At 58.9% G+C, this 19,335-nt stretch overlaps 1 protein-coding gene across 1 annotated transcript in view; it reads right to left on the bottom strand.

Annotated features, from left to right (window-relative positions):
* ADCY3 (adenylate cyclase 3) overlaps positions 1-19,335 on the bottom strand; it is a 108,124-nt gene that overhangs the window by 1,059 nt on the left and 87,730 nt on the right. Inside the window, exons 7-21 of the mRNA XM_075557025.1 lie at positions 17,893-18,051; positions 16,609-16,786; positions 11,747-11,866; positions 11,393-11,535; positions 11,140-11,301; positions 8,048-8,135; positions 7,216-7,332; positions 5,896-6,158; positions 5,601-5,666; positions 4,156-4,237; positions 3,356-3,514; positions 2,802-2,948; positions 2,235-2,354; positions 1,190-1,313; positions 206-330 (exon numbers count right to left, since the gene is read on the bottom strand). Of these exons, the coding sequence (XP_075413140.1) occupies positions 206-330; positions 1,190-1,313; positions 2,235-2,354; positions 2,802-2,948; positions 3,356-3,514; positions 4,156-4,237; positions 5,601-5,666; positions 5,896-6,158; positions 7,216-7,332; positions 8,048-8,135; positions 11,140-11,301; positions 11,393-11,535; positions 11,747-11,866; positions 16,609-16,786; positions 17,893-18,051 (2,053 nt within the window). The remainder of the gene's footprint in view (positions 1-205; positions 331-1,189; positions 1,314-2,234; positions 2,355-2,801; positions 2,949-3,355; positions 3,515-4,155; positions 4,238-5,600; positions 5,667-5,895; positions 6,159-7,215; positions 7,333-8,047; positions 8,136-11,139; positions 11,302-11,392; positions 11,536-11,746; positions 11,867-16,608; positions 16,787-17,892; positions 18,052-19,335) is intronic.

Below are 19,335 nucleotides of genomic sequence, written 5' to 3'. Positions count from 1 at the left end.
GAGCCCTGCCCCTCCAGCTCAGGGTGGCTACCCTGTCACCCAGGCCGTTTATGCCCTGCTCTTCCGCCAGCCCCCAGCCCTGTACTGGTGCGGGGGCTGCAGGGGAGTCAGAACCACCAGGTGTCAGGAGTTGAAGATGTGCTCCTGAGGCCAGCGAGAGTGGCCTCCCCGCCCTTGCCCTGGGCTCACTCACTGCTGGCTGTACCTGAATGTTGCCCATGACCCCCGTGGACTCCATCCTGCTGGCCACGTTGACTGTGTTGCCCCAGATGTCGTAGTGTGGTTTCCGGGCTCCAATGACCCCAGCCAGTACCCCTCCTTTGTTCATGCCTGGGGAGAGGGCGGAAGTTCAGCACAGCCCAGAGCCTGCGGTCACCCCGACCCCTCTGACGGCTCCTCACCGAGCCCTACAGCACCCCATCTTGTAGCCCAGACCCTAGGGGGTGGAGCTGCCCCTGTAGATTTTGAAGGCTGTACACCTGTGGGAATAAAAAGCCTCATCATTCTCCCGAGCACCAGCTGGTGAGTTCAAACCGCAGGCCTTGGGGTGAGAAGCCCAATGTGTATAACCCACGAAGCCACCAGGACTCCACACCGCATGCTGTCATCCTCATTAAACTGGTCTTGAAACTAAGCTACCAGAAGACGCTTTGTTCACCAACAAGCTCCTTAATGCAGTGCGGGACCACTGCGAACTCTCCGCACGCAGCCTTGGTGCTTGGTTCTCCTGGGACCTGAACTAGGAGGCGGCGTGAGCACCCCCACCCCGCTCAGCAGCAGACGGCCAGCGGCAGTGACTCCTGGCAATCTTTCGAACACCAGGCCGGCGTGAGGTAAGCAAAGCCCTCAGCAGACCCAGCAACGCTTTGGGGAAGATTAGCCCCCAAACCCGGACCAGAGTTCGGGCGGCCCTGGGGTGGCCACCGTTCACCTGTCTGTGTGGGAGTTTGGTCAGCTAGAAAAGTGCGACGGGATCACTGTTCCTCCAGCTCTGGGGGCGTGGTGGGTGAAGCAACAGCCTGCCAGCTGCCCATTCCGCCCTCAGTTCAACTCCCAGAGCCCCCCCACCACGTCCTGCAGGCCTGCTGCGAGCAGAGGGTTCTGGGCCGGGGACCTGCCGGCCCAGATGCCTCGGGTCTTTGTAAGCCCCTTGACTTTCCCGCCTGTCCGCCCCGCACCCAAGCCTTACCTATACGCAGCATGAAGTTATTGAAGGACTGGTTGTTGATGTTGGTGAGTGTGTCCTTCATGGCCAGTGCAAAGTCGGCCAGGTCAGCCAGGTGCTGCCAGCGCTCCTTCTCCGACTTCTCTTCCTGCACAGGGAGCAGCGGTGAGGCCAGCGAGCCAGCTCCCGCCGCCTGCTCCCTCCTTCCCACGGCTGGCTGGCAGAGGCCTCAGGCTGCCCTTCGCTGCACAGAGGGGCCAGCAGCCGCTTCCTCTCGGACTGGTAGCTGTGACAAATAGACTCACCCAGATGCCACTAGTTGGCCTGGGCACAACGCGGGCAGTGCCCACAGGGACCCCAAATCCCGCCCAGCTCAGCTGCTGCTATTTGCCACGCATTTGATCACAAGCCACGTCGTATCACCTGTCCCTAAATGCCTGCAGCTGCCCTTGGTTGGCTTCTTCGGCTGTTTGAGGATAAGCAACTCAAGGTGATGGTCACCTGAGGCCTGTCCCTAAAACCTTATTTGTGGAGAGGAGAGCGGTTCTCTGTATCTCAGGACAGTTGTGGGCATAGAAGAATCTTTACAAACAGACATTTCCCGTGGGGTATAGGAAGCCCCATGGAGACCCCCACAACCCTTTGCCTCTAGCTAAAGAACCGGTTTATCAGGGATGAAGTGGAGCTGCCCCACCCACCCCAACAAAGTCATACCTACAACTGGGGCGAGGCCACCTCTACTCCACGCACATGAGCAGGAAGGGGAGGTGTCCTCTCGTGACCACGGCTGCAGTGCCGGATATTGGCCGGCTGTTGGGGAAGGACATGGAGGCCCGGACGTTCCCTGGGGGATCTGCTCGCTCGGAAACCACCTGCTGTAAGTCCTGTTCTATGTCTGACGTGCATGTGTGTGCTGGCCACTTTGTACAACTGACCTCAATAACCTTGGTCCTCTAGTGACTTCTCATCCCCTACCTGCCAGGCGCGGAGCAGCCAATCCTCTGCTGGGGGGGCCTGGGGGTGGGTGCAGCACCCCATCTCCTGTCTAGCCAGTGGGGTGTTGAGTTACCTTATTGGAGCCAGTGAAGCCGTTGGTGTTGACATCTGGGGTGACTCCTGAAGCGGCCATGTAGGTACTGCCGATGGTTTTGATCTTGGTGATGATGCGGAATTTGGGGTTGTCCAGGAGCTGACCAGGGGTGCAGAAGAGAGAGTTGAGAGTTGAGGGCGACGCATGCACCCACCCACAACTGACAAACAGCTCAGAAAACACCTGAGAGACACTTTCTTAACAAAGACCTGCTCGTTGCCCCATTTCTCAGCTGCGTGCTACCGGGCAAGCTTCTGAATTCTGTGTGTCTCCGCTTCCCCAGCGCCATGCAGCGCTGGGAGGCAGCAGTCACGCTCCTGACGTGGCTGGACGTGAGCGACCCAGTGCCCACCGGGTCTGCGACCAGAGAGCCCTGGGCTGCTTGGCCCCCATCACCTCCCTCATCCCAGCCTTTCCTCTTGTCCAGAGTCCACAGGGAGGGGCTTATCTGGGGAAAGGTGGCCGGTCTCCAGCAGCTATAACTTCTCTTTGGCCTCTGCCCTTCCGGGCCGCAGTCTGGAGGAGGACGACCAGTAGGGGACTCACGGAGTCGAAGTCAGAGATGATCTCATTGAGGAAGCGCAGGCACTCGATGCCGCCGTTGTTGATGCTCTCCTCCGTGTAGAAGTCGGCAAAGTTGGGCAGGGAGGCAAACATGACTCCGATCTCGTCGTAGGACTGGCTGTACAGCTCCTGGAAAGAGGCAAGGCCCAGGGCTTGGCCCACACCCTCCTCCCAGGACCCTGATGCTGCACTCAGCAACCTGCACACGCACGTCTCCCAGAGCGACCTGGTCCAAACTTTGAAAGTGCAAGAGCAGCTTGCTAGGCCCATGCCTGCGGGAGCCCTCGCTGGGAGGATGGGGGTGGGTGGGGGGCGGGGGGAACACTGGGAGTAGGAAGCATTCTGTTTGGGGAGGTCCCGGCGGGCAGAAAGGTGGACTCACCAAGCCTCTCCTGCAACGTGGCTTCCCAGAGAGAGGCAGGCCTTGGGACAAGCCTGGGGAACTCTGGGTTCCCTAACTGTCCTTGCTGGTTGGACCCTGCCTTTCCCTGACCCTGCAGCCCGAGAAGGCCTGCGTCCCCACCTGCGCCCCTCACCTCATCCCTCTTCTTGGAGCCCAGGAAGTGGCGGGCCACGTGCTCGGGTAGCATGTTGGTGACCAAGGCCTCGTTCCAGCGCCGCATCTCGTACACGCGCTCCTTCTGGTCGTGGACCTCGATCTTCCACAAGAACAGGGTCCGCGCCAGCTTTTCCACCTGCAGAAAGACAGATAGACAGATAGGCTCGGGGCGGGCTTGAGGGTGACTGCCAGATGGAGGATGAAGAGCAGGATGAGAATAAAGTGACAGGATTCACCCGCGCCCAAGCCCTGTGGTTACAGCAGAGACTCTGGGGTGGCCTTCATATGCGTCGGGCCTCCTGGGCTGGTGTGTGGGTGGTGGTGGCAGCGGCAGCGCGGTCTCCCGACCCAGGGTGAAGTTCCCATTTCCAAAAGGTTCCTTTTGGCCAAGTGGCTGGGAAGTCTGCACTTCTCTGGAAAGCCACTGGGGGGCAGTTTGGCCAATGTGGAGTAGTGAGTGCCTGGTAGACCTCCCCTCCCTCCCTCTCCATTTGAACCAGATGGGATCCTCTCTCTCCCTCACCTGGTCAGTGTGTGTGACCCCCCCCCCCCAGAGCCGGGGTTGGTGTGGAGTTGAGCCGGGGCCTAGAGAGGGGAGATTTTTATCCCTGTTTCCCTATCCTTCAGCACCCCCCTTCTAAGAGGGGTCTCCTGGCATTTCTGAGGAGGAAGCTGGAAGGCTGAGAAGCAGTGGTCTGACCAGCACCCGTGCCACACTGGGTGTGGGGAACCTGCATTCCTAAGGTGGCAGCGGGGACGGGGTGGGTGGGCACTCACGTGGCGGGAGAAGTAGTAAAAACTCAGCATCATGACGAGCATCATGACCGTCATCGAGTACTTGGACGGCATCAGGGGCAACCTGGGCGGCAGAGCGGAGCCCAGCGGTCAGAGCACGTCCTTGGCTGCCCTCTGAGTGAGATCCAGTGTGGAGGGGGCCTGGCTGGTGCTGTCCCCCAGCTTCTCAAGCCCCTCCACATCTAGCCCGCACTCCACGGGCAGCAGTACAGCTTCCCTGCAGACCCGGCCCCCAGTCACGGCTGCATCCGATGTCCCATGCACACTGCACCCTGGGCTGACCACAGGGCGGCCACCACCACGGAGGGACAGACGGCATCACAACTCCACCTAGCGTGGAGCGGTGGGTCATGGCGCGTGACTGTACAGGACTGCACAAGGGGCGCCGTGCTCAATGGAGCGAGGGCAGCACCAAAGGGGAAGGCCCTCCAGAGTATGGCCTGACACCACGGCGGCGGCGGCGTAGGAATATGGTGAGGCTGGCGAGGACCGGGCCGTGTTTGGTTCTGGCGTGCATGAGGTCACTGGGTCAGAACCGACTGGATGGAACTGAACAACACATTGTTCCAAGGCTCTCTCCATTTGCTGCTGATGCTGTCTTGTCTCGGCTCGCCGTGTGTGTATGTGTGTGTGCACGCGTTTGCGTGCGCACACGCTGTGTACAATGTTCCTGGGAACGTTCTTGTATGTATGCCACGGGACATATATGTGCATACGGATTTCTCTGTATTCAGGAGTGGAATGACGACATTACATAACGACTATTTTCAACTTCCCTTACTAAAGCCACAAGTGACTACTGATTTATGCCTCCACCGGGAAGGTCTGAATTGGTACCGTGCCTGACCGTGGCAGGTGGACACTAGTTTCCGCCCGTCAGCCAAGTGTGTCACGGGGTCACACTGCCAGCACGTCTGCCTTTTCCTTCCCTGCCGGCCACATACGGGGGTTCTTTGGTGAACAGTTTGCTCGAGTCTCTGCCTACCTCCTCGTCCACGTCCTGTCTTTAAAACGCAGACTCTGAAACCATGCTCCCTGCCATGGAGCCGGCCGGGACAGGGCGGCGCTGCCCCTGTGGGTTTCTATCATGAGACAATAAATCTGCCCAGGAAGAGAGAGCCTCTTCTTTCTCCCATGGAGCAGCCCGGAGGTGTGAACACGTAACCCACGACACCACGAGGGCGCCTTTACTGGAAGCTCTACCGAAATTGCCGGACCATCAGATTCTAAAACCCTGGAGCCCAGAAGGGATGGTAAAAGAATTTATAGACTAATCATCTCCCTCCACAGACGAGACAGGCTCAGGAAGCTGCTCCCACGGAGCACTGCTGACAAGAGCACGAGGGTAAGCTTGCTGGCTCTCGGCCCGCCTGGTGGGGCGTGCTCTATGCGGGGCAGACGGAGGCAGCGGGCCCAGAACCACTTACCAGTCGGTCCCATTGAGCACGGGCGTGGGAAACACCTGCATCTTCTCCAAGGTGACGATGGGGAATCTGGGGGAGAGGACAGCACGCTTGGGCCCAGCCAGACATGCAGGGTGCCCCATCCCTCTGACGGACCGCAAGGGCAAGGCCACCCAGGGGTACGTCTGTGAGAAGCCATCACCCTGTGTCCCAGACAAGCCTTCCCCGAGCCCTCGTGGCAAGAAGGCCCCCCCGAGTAGCCTGGGGCCTCGGTGGTGGGGAAAGGAACCAGGCAGACCCCCACCCGGCCCCATCTTACTCGTGCTCCTGGAAGCGCCTGTGGTCGTACTCGTCAAAGATGGGGCACCAGGCATAGAGGTTGATAGCGGCCACCGCGCCCGTGACCAGCAGCATGAGCGTGAGCTTCACCATGTGGCTGACCTGCACCAGCATGATGGTGGCGATGAGGGACAACACAGCCACGTAGTTGTAATACTTGGGGTTCTCCATGCAACCGTACAGCGCCTCCTCCGTCCCTGCCGTCCTGTTGCCGGGCCCCACGTAGTACTGGAGACAGCTCAGCTGGAGGGGATCGGGAGCAAGGAGACAGCACACGCTGCTCAGAGAGGCCATGCCCCGTCTTCTCCCAGGCTCCTCAGACACAGAAGAGGCAAGGGGGGGGGGGGGAATTGGGCAAAGGGTAGGAATTGGTTCCCAGTAGGAGCGCCACCAGGAGCCCTGGTGGTGTGGTGGTGATGAACTGAGCTGTGATCTTTCAGACCAGCATTTCAAAACCCCTGGCAGCTCTGTGGGTGAAAGACAGACAGACAGTCTGGGGAACGCACAGGAGCAGGTTTACCCCATGCTGTAAGGTCGCTGTCAGTCCTGATTCGCTGGCGGTTCACCATCCGCTTACTCGCCCCACAAGAATTCGATGGGCAGAGACACGGGGCTAGCCCCAAGCAGCACTATCAGCAGGTGGCAAAGCCAGAGTTAGGAGCTCTGATGGCTAAGCTCTTGGCTTACTGACCGGTTGGTGGTTCAAACCCACACGGCGTCTCATGATCCAGACTTCAGAGATCACTCCTGTACATATTACAGCCTGGGGCACTCTATGGGCCACTTCTACTTGGTCACATGGCGTCCCTTTGAGTCCAAGATCAACTCGAAGGCACCCAACAGCAAAACCAGAACGAGGGGCCACATCTTTAGGCTAAAAGCCAGGCCGTTTGTCCCCACTGCATCGTGCTGCTTAAGGAGGTAGAAAACGCAGGGTGGGGATTGAGTCCTGCCGCACTGACTGACTCCGGACAGGTGAGCTCACCTTGCCGATCCCCAGCTGTCAGGGTTTAGCAGGCAGGTCAGTACCCCTAGGCGTGTTATTAACGACGAAATGAGCAGGGTCTGGCCTAAGCCAGGGACATGAGTATGGACTCTTCCACTTGGAAGAGAGGTCACACTCTCTTGTGGGGAAACGAGCCCATCTCGGGGTGCTCCTGGTTGACAGGGAGAGGACCCCTCCAGACCCTCCAGCCAAAGTCCAGTGGCACAGCGATGGGAGCAGGCTGCTCGTGGTGGCCGCTGGGGAAGCCCCTCTCCCCTGAGCATAGGGTGTCCCTGGAACAGGGCAGGGACTCACCATGTCCACCACATTGGCCATGACCAGGATGAAGATGGCCAACATGGCCCAGGTGTTCCTGGCCCAACGGGTCCGGTCGATCCAGGTGGAGAAGGCCACAAGCTTCTTAGGAAAGGCCTGGGAGGAACGGGATTTCAGGGGCCAGGAGCCTTCGTCAGCCTCCCTGTAGACCAGACTGCTAAGGTGTCTCCAAGCCCCAGCTCCAGGAGCCGGAAAGGCAGTGCCTGGTAGACAAGGCAGCAGGGGGCTGAGAGGACAGCAGCGTGCAATACCACGGCCCCCTGGTTGCCCAGCACGGGGACCACCCCAGGAAGCTGTGGGCAACAGTGGCCCGCTCCCCTGTCTGAGAGACAATGCTGACTCGGGGGAGTTTCCAGTGCCAGCCACACTAGCAAGCTGCCATCTCTGCCTCGCTCCCCGCACCCTTCCTGGTCACTGGACCTCAATTCTCCAAGCCACCCACCAGGCCAATTCTCCGAAAATACAGCCTCATCCCACAGCCCCATCAAGCTCTAAGGCCCGCCTAGCAGCCAGTGTAATTCCCAAGTTCCTTGACAATCGGGGGTAACCCACCTTCCAGAGGAGCCTTGGCTGCTCTTCTGCCCAGGCCCCCCTGTATCTAGACCCCAGTTCACCCTCCCAGCACACAGGGATTCCCGCTGCACAGGGGTGCCCTGCCATGGCGTTGAGTGGGGAAATTCCCGCTAACCCACCAGAGCGTGGTCTGCCGGTTAAGGTGGTGGGAGGCACAGCTCCCAGCCGGACTTGGTTTCCCAGGAGGGAACATCCACTTCCCAGGGGCCTTTGCGCTGGAATAGAAGGTGTGGCTTACCCGGGGAAAGATGGCTGCCATGGAGCAGATGGTCAGGACCAGGAGCAGGATCTCCCCCACCACAAAGGTCACGTAGTTTGTCATCAGCCTGTAAGGGGGGGAAGGTCAGCTGGCCCGTGAGCTCAAGGGGCCAAGGGGGTGTAAGCGACAAGGCAGCAGGAAGAAGACCCTCCAAGTGAGGCCACAGCCTGGGCCCAAGGGTGCCTGTGTGCACATGTGTGTATGTGTGTGCGTGCTCACCTTACAGGCAAGATGAGTGGGCCAGCAGAGGGGCATGTGCAGTGGGTGGGCCTGCTGACGGGCACTTCTTGGACAAGGGCAGGCTCGCAGAGCCCCGGGAAAAGGGTGGGGGGTGATTCCCGGGGAGGAGCCTTGGGCCCTGCAGCTCTGGTGCACGAAGGGAGCGGAGGGAGGAGGTGGTTGCCATCAACCACCCCTGTGTCGACCCCAACTCCCCGTGGCCTCACACACGCCCCAACGCTGCCCGCGCCGTCTGCCTCACGTCCCCTGGCTTGGACCCTTTTAAGAACTGAGCTTCATGGGCCGTATTCAGAGCCAACCGACAGACTTTTCCTCCCAGTCGGCATCCCAGCAACACGCAAGCCCCCTCGGACCCTGACCAACAGGTGGTGGTTACACACGGGGGACATTGATCGGGGACCCCACCAGGCTCCCCTACTGCCGAGGGCTAAAGAGACTTGTTCTCGGACAACTGCCGGAGCTGGACCAGCACAGCCTTCCTGTCTGCAGCTCGCCTCTAAACTCAGCCCCTCCTCCTCCGCCCCACCCTGTGGTTGTTTCCATGCAAGCCAGCCCTTGGAAAGTGCTCCTCTCAGGAGCACCCCAGAACTCCCATGTTGCTAAACTGCATATTCCCTTCTCATTCACCCCTTAGCCCTCCCAGAAACACTTCCTCCCTCGGCTGGTTGTCGGGATCTTTCCGCTCTGTGCTGGCCCCTTCCCCTGTCCTCATCCCAGGTCCCCTGGGCTCTGACCCACAGGGCCCCTGGAGAGTATCTCCCGGCTCCGAAACAAGGGCAACATCAGGACTCCCAAGTTGGTTTTTCCAACCTGAACCCTGTCCTGCCCGTTGATGACACAGTATCAGCTCCTCCTGCACCGGGTTTCTCATATGAAACTCGCCCCCAGCCAAACTCCTGAGGTCTGCCTCCCTGAGCCGAGACCCCATCTACCTGCTCGCCCTGGTTAGGGACGGCTCCCACCTGCCCGCTGCTCAGGTCAAAGACAACCGAGAAAGCCTTGGCTCCACTCATCCACACCTCACTGCCCAGCCATCCGTCTGCAAGCCTGCCAGCTCGCTTTCGTTTTGCTTTTAAAGATCATTTTCTTGGGGGCTCTTACAGCTCTTATCATAACCCATTCATCAAGGGTATCGAGCATCTTTGACCATACATTGCCAGCCTGCTCTGTTTTGTACTGCAGCTTCCCCAGGAACTTCCAGTTCCCCACCACCCCCGGTCCCTGAATCCACCTGTCAACTAATCAAGGTCAGAATCCAACCCTGTTGGCTGTCTTTTCTGCCCTCAGGTGGGCCCAAGCCACTGCTGTCACTGGTCTGGGGCACTGCAGTGCTGAGTTCATGGCTGTGTCCCCAGACCTTTACTCCCTGCGACAAAGGAGGCAACCAGGCAGAGTTTGTGAAATGAATGAGTTTGATCCCAATGAATTTGAGAGTGGGCTGGGCCTCCTATGGGTTTGATGGAGGAGAAGACCAAGGCCCCAGCGGCTTTCATGTCCCCGGGTCCCACAACCGGCAGCCAAGGAAGCCAGGGAGGGTCCTTAGGAGGATGGTGTGGCTGAGGTCAAGTCCCCCAAACACCACCCCCACTGCCCTGGAGCCTGTCTCCACTTGCAGTGGCCCCATGGGCCAGGGTAGAGTTGCCCATGGGTTTCCGAGACTGGCAAATCCATATGGCAGCAGACTGCTTCATCTTTCTTTGCGGGAACGGCAGGGGGGGGGGTTTGAACTGTGGACCTTGCGGCCCAGTGTGTAACCAGCAGTAACACCAGGCTCCTTACAGCCATCAGAGCCTGGCCCCCTGCCCCCTCCTCTCTGCGCGGAACTCTTTCACAAGAGTGCGCGGTTCGGGGCCAGGGGTGGGTGGGCATGGTTGTCACCTTCCAGTAGGTCAGCGGTTCTCAATCTGTGGGTTGCAACCCCTTTGGGGGTCGAACGACCCATTCAGAGGGGTTGCCCGATTCATCACAGTAGCAAAATGACAGTAATTGTATGGTTTGGGGTCACCACCACATGAGGCCCACAGCATGAGGAAGGTCGAGAACCACTGCAGTGGGGGCTTCCCAACAGCTGGGATCAGCAGGGCGCCGTAACCCCACTTGGGCCGGAGCATCGACTGCCGTTGCAGATATGGGCCTGCGCTCAGGTGTCATGATGAGCCAAGGCAACGTCACATTGGCCTCAGTGACTGCGGGTTAGGCTGTATCTCCCTCCCTCTCTCTGTGTCCCAAGATCCTCCCTGGGGCCCACCCAGCCAAGGCCTCCGCTCCGTCAGCCTGGTGTGCACCCTTCGACACCCCTGCTGCTGCAGAAGCAGGGCCGAGAAGGGCGACCCCGAGTCTGCCATCAGCTGGGGCCCTGGCAATGGAGGGAGACAAGGAACAAAGCTAAAGGCCTGTCCCCAGCATCTGGCCCCCACCCGCCTCCCTGAGGACCCTGGTTGCCTGGAGCCGAGCCCCGGCCTGCGCACCCGGGGTCGATGAGGACCCACCCGCCTCCCTGAGGACCCTAGTTGCCCGGAGCCGAGCCCCGGACTGCACACCCGGGGTCGATGAGGACCCACCCGCCTCCCTGAGGACCCTGGTTGCCCGGAGCCGAGCCCCCAGTCTGCACACCTGGGGTCGATGAGGACCCACCCGCCTCCCTGAGGACCCTGGTTGCCCGGAGCCGAGCCCCCCGTCTGCGCACCGGGGTTGATGAGGACCCACCCGCCTCCCTGAGGACCCTGGTTGCCCAGAGCCGAGCCCCCAGTTTGTGCACCTGGGGTCGATGAGGACCCACCCGCCTCCCTGAGGACCCTGGTTGCCCGGAGCCGAGCCCCCAGCCTGCGTACCCGGGGTCGATGAAGACCTGCACCAGGGCGGCGCAGAGCAACACCACACAGGAGCAGCTGAAGGCTGCCCCGCTCTGCTTCTCCTTCTCCACCGAGTAGCGGGTCTCCATCTCGGGGTCCATGAAGCGCATGGACAGCAGGAAGGTGTTCCTCTTCTTGACTCTGCAGTGGGGACAAGCGCCATGGAAACCGGACGTGGGCACACCCCCTTGCCCACAGGGACCCCGGACGCCCGGGGGCTGTGGGCGCTTACACCTGGGCCGACTCCCGCTCCAGCAGGGCCTCGTTGAGCAGCTGGTTGAGCTCGTGCTCGTCCTCGGAGGCATCCACCACGCGGTCAGCCAGGTCCTGCAGGTGCAGCCTCCGGCGAGGGTTGGGGAACGAGGGGTTGTCTGCCTGGAAGTCAGCGAGGCCAGTTCCAGAGGAGCACGCTCTCAACCCCCGGGGTTTGGGGCATCAGCTCTGCATGGAGCCTGGGCGAGCACCTCCGGGCCCCTCCAACCCGCCCTCAGCCTGTGTAACTGGGGGTTGGGGGGAGCGTGAGGAAATGACCTGCCCAGGCTCCGTCATCCCAACACAGCAGAGTCAGGGCTGGGCCTGCACGTACCTGGCCATCCCGGTCCTCGCCCTCCTCGGCTGGGGGCCCGGCCGTGTTCCCGTTGGGCTCCTTGGTCTCAATGAGGGCCGGGGTGCTGGGCTTTGAATGGGGCGCTCCATTTGGCAGGGCCTGCGGTAGAAGGAGGGGTCACCAGGGCCCCAGAGACCGCCAGCTGCCTATCCCGTGGGTCTGTGGTTAGTCACAGTCATTCCGGAATCTTTCCGCTAGAGATTAAACGGCTGTAAAATGTGGCTCGGCCGTTGCTGCTCCGGGGTATTAATTTTTAAATGCCGTCATTTCCCGGTTTCGATTCCTACTGTTAGCAACTTTCTACGGAGCCTCGGCGGCATGGTGCCCACACGGCGCCACCTTTTGAATTTCCAAACATACTCATCCTCACAGTGGCCAGGGCGCAGGAACGGTGGCCGATTTTGGGGTTAAGAAAATCTAGGGGCATGTGACCTCGAGCCTCTAGCCCAGCGTCTCCACTTCCAGAAACTGAATCTGTACAGGCAGGGGCCGCAAGAACCCGCTCAGTCAGCTGTGCAAAACTGCCGAAAATCCAGATTGCCCCAGCGCCAGAGAGCAGGGTCCTGAAGAGAGGACACTGCCCAGAAAAGGTGCCGACTTGTCCTGAAGTCTCATTGGAACAAGTCATTCACTTAGCAGCACTGACTGCTCCTGCCGGGGGCGCCCAGTAAACCACATGGATTTGCTCCGACCTGCACAGGGCAGGCCTCTGAGTGTTTCCTTGCTTGATTTTTCATTTTGAGTCCGTCGCTGCTAGAATTCATTGCAAAACACGACAGCACTTCTAGTCTACGGGGACAAAGACCAGGCTCTCTGTCCCCGGGAACAGTTAGTCTCAGACACCCTGCTGCCCCAGAGGGCCGCTGTGGGTCAGCATGACTTGATGGCAGTGCGTCTGGTGAACTTGACTGCTCAGTAATTCCAAGAGCTGTAGATTTATAAAACGTAACACGTTACAGAGCCGCCATTGCAAGGATGCTCCTAGGCCCTCTATACCCTCCAGGGCAGCCCTACGTTTCCTCTGTTGCCACATCTCCACCGACCCCGCTCACTGGGGACCAGACAGCTTCTGGGGTGCATTTCTGTACTTCGGAAGCCAAAGAACAGCTGGCCAGTGCCCTGCCTGGCAGGCAGCTGTCCCGAGGTGCTGGCACCTGAGTCGGCTAAGGTTTTAAGAAGTTTATTAGCGTTACTTTTCATTTGAAAACGGAATAAGAGCCCAAGCACAATACCTTTGAAAACTGGCTCCACCAGTAGGGTGCAGTATAACATCGAGGAAATATATAACTTTCCTCTAGTTCTTTAATGCTTCCTCCCCCCGCCCCCCCCATCATGATCCCAATTCTACCTTACAAATATGGAGACACCAGAGGATATACACTGGTGCAGACAGGAACTGGAAACACAGGGAATCCAGGACAGATAAACCCCTCAGGACCAATATTGAGAGTAGCCATACCAGGAGGGTAAGGGGAAGGTGGGGGAGAAAGGGGGGTCAACAAGGATCAACATATAACCCCCTCCCGGGGGATGGACAACAGAAAAGTGGGTGAAGGGAGTTGTTAGCCAGTGTAAAACATGAAAAAACAATAATTTATAAATTATCAAGGGTTTGTAAGGGAGGGAGGGAAAAATGAGCCGATCCCAAGGGCTCAAGTAGAAAATGTTTTGAAAATGATGGCAGCAAATGTACAAATGTGCTTGACACAATGGATGTACATATGGATTGTGACAAGAGTTGTATGAGCCTCAATAAAATGATTTCTAAAAAACAGAAGAGTGGCCCCACTGCCGTCCTGCGTGTCCCTGCTTCCTCCCCTGTGGCCCTCTCGCAGGGTCCTGCGCTGAGGACGGTCCCTGCCTCAGATCTGAGGCAGGCTTCATTCAGCAATGAGAACAAAAGAAAACACAGCGTCCCAACAAACCAGGTGCCTCTCCACACAGTAAAAAGGAAAGGCTGGTGGCGCAGTGGTTAAGCGCGTGGCTGCGGGCCCAAGGGTGGGTAGTTTGAACCCACCAGCTGCTGTGGGAGAAAGATGGGTCAGCCGGCCTCCACGATGTTGCTGTTAGGGGCGGTGGACTGACAGGGTTCTGACCCACAGTGACCCTGGGCAGGCAGGTTACCTGTGGGTCGCAGCCTGGGAAATGCTTTGGGGCCGCGCTGTTTGGTCCCGTGGGTGCTCTGAGTCAGAGCCAACCAGACGGCAGCGGGCACTAGCAGAACCAGACTGGCTTCATTTTCCAAAGGGACAGTGCACGTTTTGTAGGCCAGTAACTGTATTTCCTACCCTTCAAAACAACTTAAACTACTGTCAACTTTTATAGAGTGACATAAAACTATATATTTGGCTCTTGGGGAGGGGTAAAAATCAAAATAAAACTCACTGGCTTCAGTTCTGACTCGTAGAGACTATAGGACAGGGCAGAACTTCCCCTGTGGGTTTCTGAGACTAACTTTGTCCCTATTCACTGTAACTCCTCACGGGATCAGAGAGCTTCGTCTGCCGGGGAGGGCAGATTTCGATGCACGTTAAAAATATGAAAAACTCGGGTCATTTTTGTAGGGTGGTAGTTATTGGGACTTGAGGGGATTAAGAGTCTAGTATGTCAATTGGCAATTGTCATAGCCAATGAGGCCTCTGTGTGGGCATGGCCTTCTTAGGATTCTGGGAAATCCTGTATTTTCCTCGTTGGAGGCGGAAGACACACTCTGTCTCTGCTCATTCCGTGCGAGACTCTCTACTGACAAGACAGATGGCACTACACTGATAGACCCGTGCCCTGAGCTGGAGGATCCACATAGAGACCCACGCCAGTACTGAGATGCTTACACCACCACTGGATCCACAAGACTTCCCACCCACTTGCCTGTGATCTTCCTGCATTCGGCATCATTGAATGTGTTGCGTGAGTCTGAAGAGGACTTCATAGATTGGTATCGGACCTATGGGCTCATATCGGACTTATGGACTTAATCTGGCCGGGACTGGGCTGTTTTCTCAATATTCAACTGCTCTTGTACATACAGCTCTTCTCACACACACGAGTGTTGCTATGAATTTATTTCTCTAGTCCATCCAGACTAGCACATGCAGCAAGGTTAAGCCTCGGGTCACAGGGCACTGCTTTCCAGCCTGAACATCCCTACTCTCTGGAAGGACATTTCACTACTCCGGCTTCTCTGGTAGCTCAGACTTCACCCTCAGCACAAATGCCCTGACCTGTCCTGTGCTTCCACGCTGAGCCCAGGGTGGGATTTTAAGTTACCCAGGGAGGGAGACTATGTCATAGACCTCTGCTCCTCTCCCCCTAGCCAGCCCAAGCGCTCCCGGACCACAGGCGGGGCTGGCAGCCGCGGGAGGCAGCTGGCTCAGGACCGTAGGCTTCGCTCTCTGATCGCGGCCTGGCCACCTGCTCGATCTGGGCGCATGTGCACGTTTCTGGGCCTCAACTTACCACTCTGTAAAGTGAGTATATTAATAACAGCCCCCCCAGCCCCGCCCAAAGGGTGGAAACCACCCAAATGCCCATTTATGGAAGCATGGGTAAACTCAGGTACGTACAGATGCTGGGAGACTCAATAAACTCAAACTCACTGCTGCTGGGTGCTGGTTCATTCCGACTCACTGAGATCCCACAGGAGGCAGCAGAACGGCCCCTCTGGGCTTCCGAGACCAGAAACCACCCGCCGCTCCGTGGATTTCAATCTGCCCATCTTGTCGCTGGCCTGGCACAGAGCCCGCTGTGCCACCCGCGCCCCTCAAGGGAACTGTCTGCGCGCCTACAGAACAGCGAAGCCACCGTCGAAGGTTTTGTGACATGCACGCATTTGGAAGACAGTCTGCTCGGCAGTCAATCCCACAAAGACAAAAGCTGGGGAGGGGGAGGGGAAGAGAGAAAAAGACACACAGACACGTGTGGACAGGCAGTCTCATCGAGCTGCCTTGCGGATGAAGGGCAAGGATGGCCGCAGGCAAGTCCTCCACAGACGGCAGTCAGGGTGCCGGGTAGATGGGCCCATCACCGGGTTATGGAGAGAGCCACCCCGACCCCCGTAATGAGGGAAGGGAGAGGGCATCTGGTTCTTCTTTGAAACTTTAGCAGAGGGAGGGAGGCTGGGGGGGAGGGGAGCTAAGCAAGGAGTACAAGAGACAAGACAAGGGGCTTCGATCGGCTGTGCTGATGCCGAAGAACTCCTAATTGGACGGAACTCTCGATTGTCTGAAACGTGAATCAGATGCCAACAGAACCATGTAAAGAAATGAGACTTCACCAAGAGCCACCCATTCAGCCTCACAGAGCAGGCTCGGCCTCAGCTGGACAGAGGCAAAGTTTCCACCTCGGGGTGGCCCTAAACCTCATGCCACCGTCCACAGAGCCACCACCCTGGCCCCACGGGCGCTGGTGGCTGGAAGGGAAGGATCGTAAGTGACGGAGAACGGGATGGGAACAATGTCCGGGCTCAGCAGAGGGCGGTACGGGGATCATTTCTGGCTTCCTATCAGCGGTTGTTGGTCTGTCCCGGTCGGTTGGGGATGCGGCTGAGTGCGCCCCAGTCTGCAGATGTTGGCGGCTGGGCAGGGTCACAGGAGGGCGGGTTGTTTTCCACCCCACTGCTCCTTCACTTTCGGCTCAGAAAGCCTCCGTGGCCCGGGTTCTCCCTCCGCAACGCCAGCCCACTCCCACCGCCTCTCTGGCCCTCACTCCTGCGGCTCACAGAGCTCTCCTAGCAGGGCCCCCCCACGCCCCCTACCCTTCTGACCACTGTGTGTTTGTGTGTCCATTTCCGCGAGGGCTCCCTCCTGCAGGCCTTGCTAAGGGGGCGCGGGGTGGGCACTCACCGAGCCGTTGAGCCCGTTCTGGGTGGCTGTCTTCTTCACCTCCGGCTTGGACGCGATGATGAGGTACGTCTCGATGCCCTTCTCTTCCAGGTAATCGCAGCGGCTGCCGCCGTCGCCAGGCTCCACGTCAAACTCCCCCTTCAGGCAGTCCATGGTGCTCTGGGAGATGTGCACGCGCCTGGGGTGCAGAGAGAGGGCCTCCGCTCAGCGGGCTTCACTCCCCTCCCGGGGCCGGGTGTCATGGGAACAGGTGGAGGTGTGCAGAGCCAGGACGTTGGCACCAGGAGGGCGAGGGGGGTCCTGTAGAGACAGGCTCGCACGAGCCACGGTGACCAAGTGACCTGCCTCCTTCCCGCTCCTGTCTCGTGAAGTGCCACTGGCGACTGATTTCAGAATGCACGCCCGTGTTCTCGAGATCAGAGCATCGTCGCGAATATCACTGTCCCCTTGGACGTCGTAACCAGGACATTACTCTTTATTAACCACGATGTTATCAAGGCCGTGCCCTGGAACGCTCGCTAACGCTAAATGATAGGAGCATTGATGTTGCTCTCTGCTTCTGTCCGTGCTGCTGAGGCTCCAGACAGATGATAAATGAGTTTCTGCCTTTAAAGATGGACTGAAATGTCCGCTCAGGACTGCGAGCAAGGACTTGCTGTTAGATTCTCACAGTCCAGTTATAACCGAATAAAGGGCGCTTCCAAATTTCAAGGCATTTTAGTGGCTCTCATTTATCTGAACCTGCAACACGGTGGCCACGGAGCTGGGTGGGGAGGTGCTAACGCCACAGAAAGGGAGCTCCCAATTGGTAAAGTGAGGCTGTTTTCCACGTGGCTGGCTCTCAGTTGGGACACCAGCCAGCAGGGGTCGTCACATTCCTGGGGTGTCTGCACTAAGCAGGAGGCCACAGCTGCCTTTGGCGGGAGCTCCTTGGACCAGGGAGCGGGAAAGGATGTCCCTGGTCCCTGGCCGCGGCCTGGGCTGGGCTTACCCTGAGGGGACCGGGGAAGTGTTCTTCAGTCTACCACCACCCGACCATCACCTCGACTCTGACTGGTGGGTTTCCTAGGGGAGAGGCTCCTGGATGGTACATCACGTGGGCCGTGAACAGCACACCCAACCTCAGGCTTGTTCTCACAACTACAGACCTCAGCCCTGGGGAGGAGTGGGCTCGCTGGGGGAGGGCAACGTGATGTCAGGGCCCGGCCCGGCATGCTAGGAGGGGCTGTGGCTGGCCTGCTGCTGAGCTCCGGCTTCCCCGTGTCCACTCGGGGGATCACTCACCCCGGGATGCCGCCAGACTCCATCTTGTTGGCCACGGTGACATCGGTGGACCACACGTCGTACTGCCAGCGCTTCTGGCCCAGGACACCCCCCAGCACGGTCCCTGTGTGCACGCCCACACGCATGTCCACCCCAGTCTGGGTCTTCTCCCGCACGTACCTGCAGGGAAACACAGAACAGTGGGTTCGCGCCTGGCTTTCTGCCTCCCACACCCAGGACTACCTCCTGCCACTACACAGACCTGCCTCGCCTCTGCCTGCTCCCAGCTTTCTGCCCACAGTTGAGTGGAGTGACATGCGTGAGGCCAGAGCCTGAGCTGAGGCCGAAGTCAGAGTCAGAGACTCCAGGCCTCCGGGGACAGAGATTGTCATTCAGGGACCCTCGGTTTTTCTCTTCAAATCACCCATCGACTCATGAGTGCGGTGAGCTTCTTGCTGGGCCTCCAGCTCAGCTGCACCAGGCCCTGTTCTAGGTGCTCACAGGGGATGACTGGGCAGGTGTGTGGGCCTCCTCCAGCCCACAGGACCCAGAAATCTGCCCGGTGGCCAGGGGAGCCGAGGCCAGGTTCTTCCTGGAACGCCAGTCCTGGGGGCAAAGGCAGCACCTGCTCTTTGTCTGCAGCTGGACGGAAGGCCAAGCCCAGGCCTGAGGCAGGGGTGAGGAACTGCCTGAGTCCCCTCAGGGGGCAGGAGCAGCCCCCTTGGCCTTAGTGTTGCATGTCACCCTGAGACTTTTACATCCGCAGGGGGACCCTCCAACGGTGGGCAAGAGCACGGACAACAGAGCTTAACAAACTCATTGCTCTGGGGCCTGGTGGGGGCACAGAAACTGGAGTAGAGCCCCCGGCTGCCACCCCAGTCACGTCACTGTCACCCTTAACCTTTCTAACCCAAGTGAAGCCCAGTGCCGCTGCGCTGCCTCCCCTTCGTGGTGACCCTGCAGGACAGGTGGGATGGCCCCACCAGGCTTCTGAAGCCGCACACACTGATGGACACGGGGAGAATTCTCTTTCTCCCTCAGAGCAGCGGGTGGGCTATGCCAACCTTTGGCCAGCAGCCTGGTGCTTTGATCACGAGTGCCCCAGGCCCCTAACATAAGAGCAGGGGCTGGTCCTCCTGGGGCACTGTGAGCTGAATTGTGTCCCCCGCCCCCAAGTAGGTGCTAACTTGGCCATGATCCTTGGTAGAATGTAATGGTCCCCTATTTATGACCTGATGTAATTATCCGATGTGCTGTACATCCGAACCCCTGTACTGTGAACAAGGCAGGATGCCATCTACCAGGTTAGGTTTGTCTGGTGAGCTCAGACACAATATAAAAGAAATCAGGCACGCAGGGAGACATCAGGGGACGGGCCGGCCTACCACTAAGCAATGAGAGCCAGGACAGAGGGCATCCTTTGGCCCCAGGGTCCCTGTGCTGAGGGCCTCCCACGTCCAGGGA

Source organism: Tenrec ecaudatus, chromosome 8 (genome assembly GCF_050624435.1).
Source record: "Tenrec ecaudatus isolate mTenEca1 chromosome 8, mTenEca1.hap1, whole genome shotgun sequence".
Taxonomy (NCBI): Eukaryota; Metazoa; Chordata; class Mammalia; order Afrosoricida; family Tenrecidae; genus Tenrec; species Tenrec ecaudatus.
This window is presented reverse-complemented; position numbering and strand designations above follow the sequence as displayed.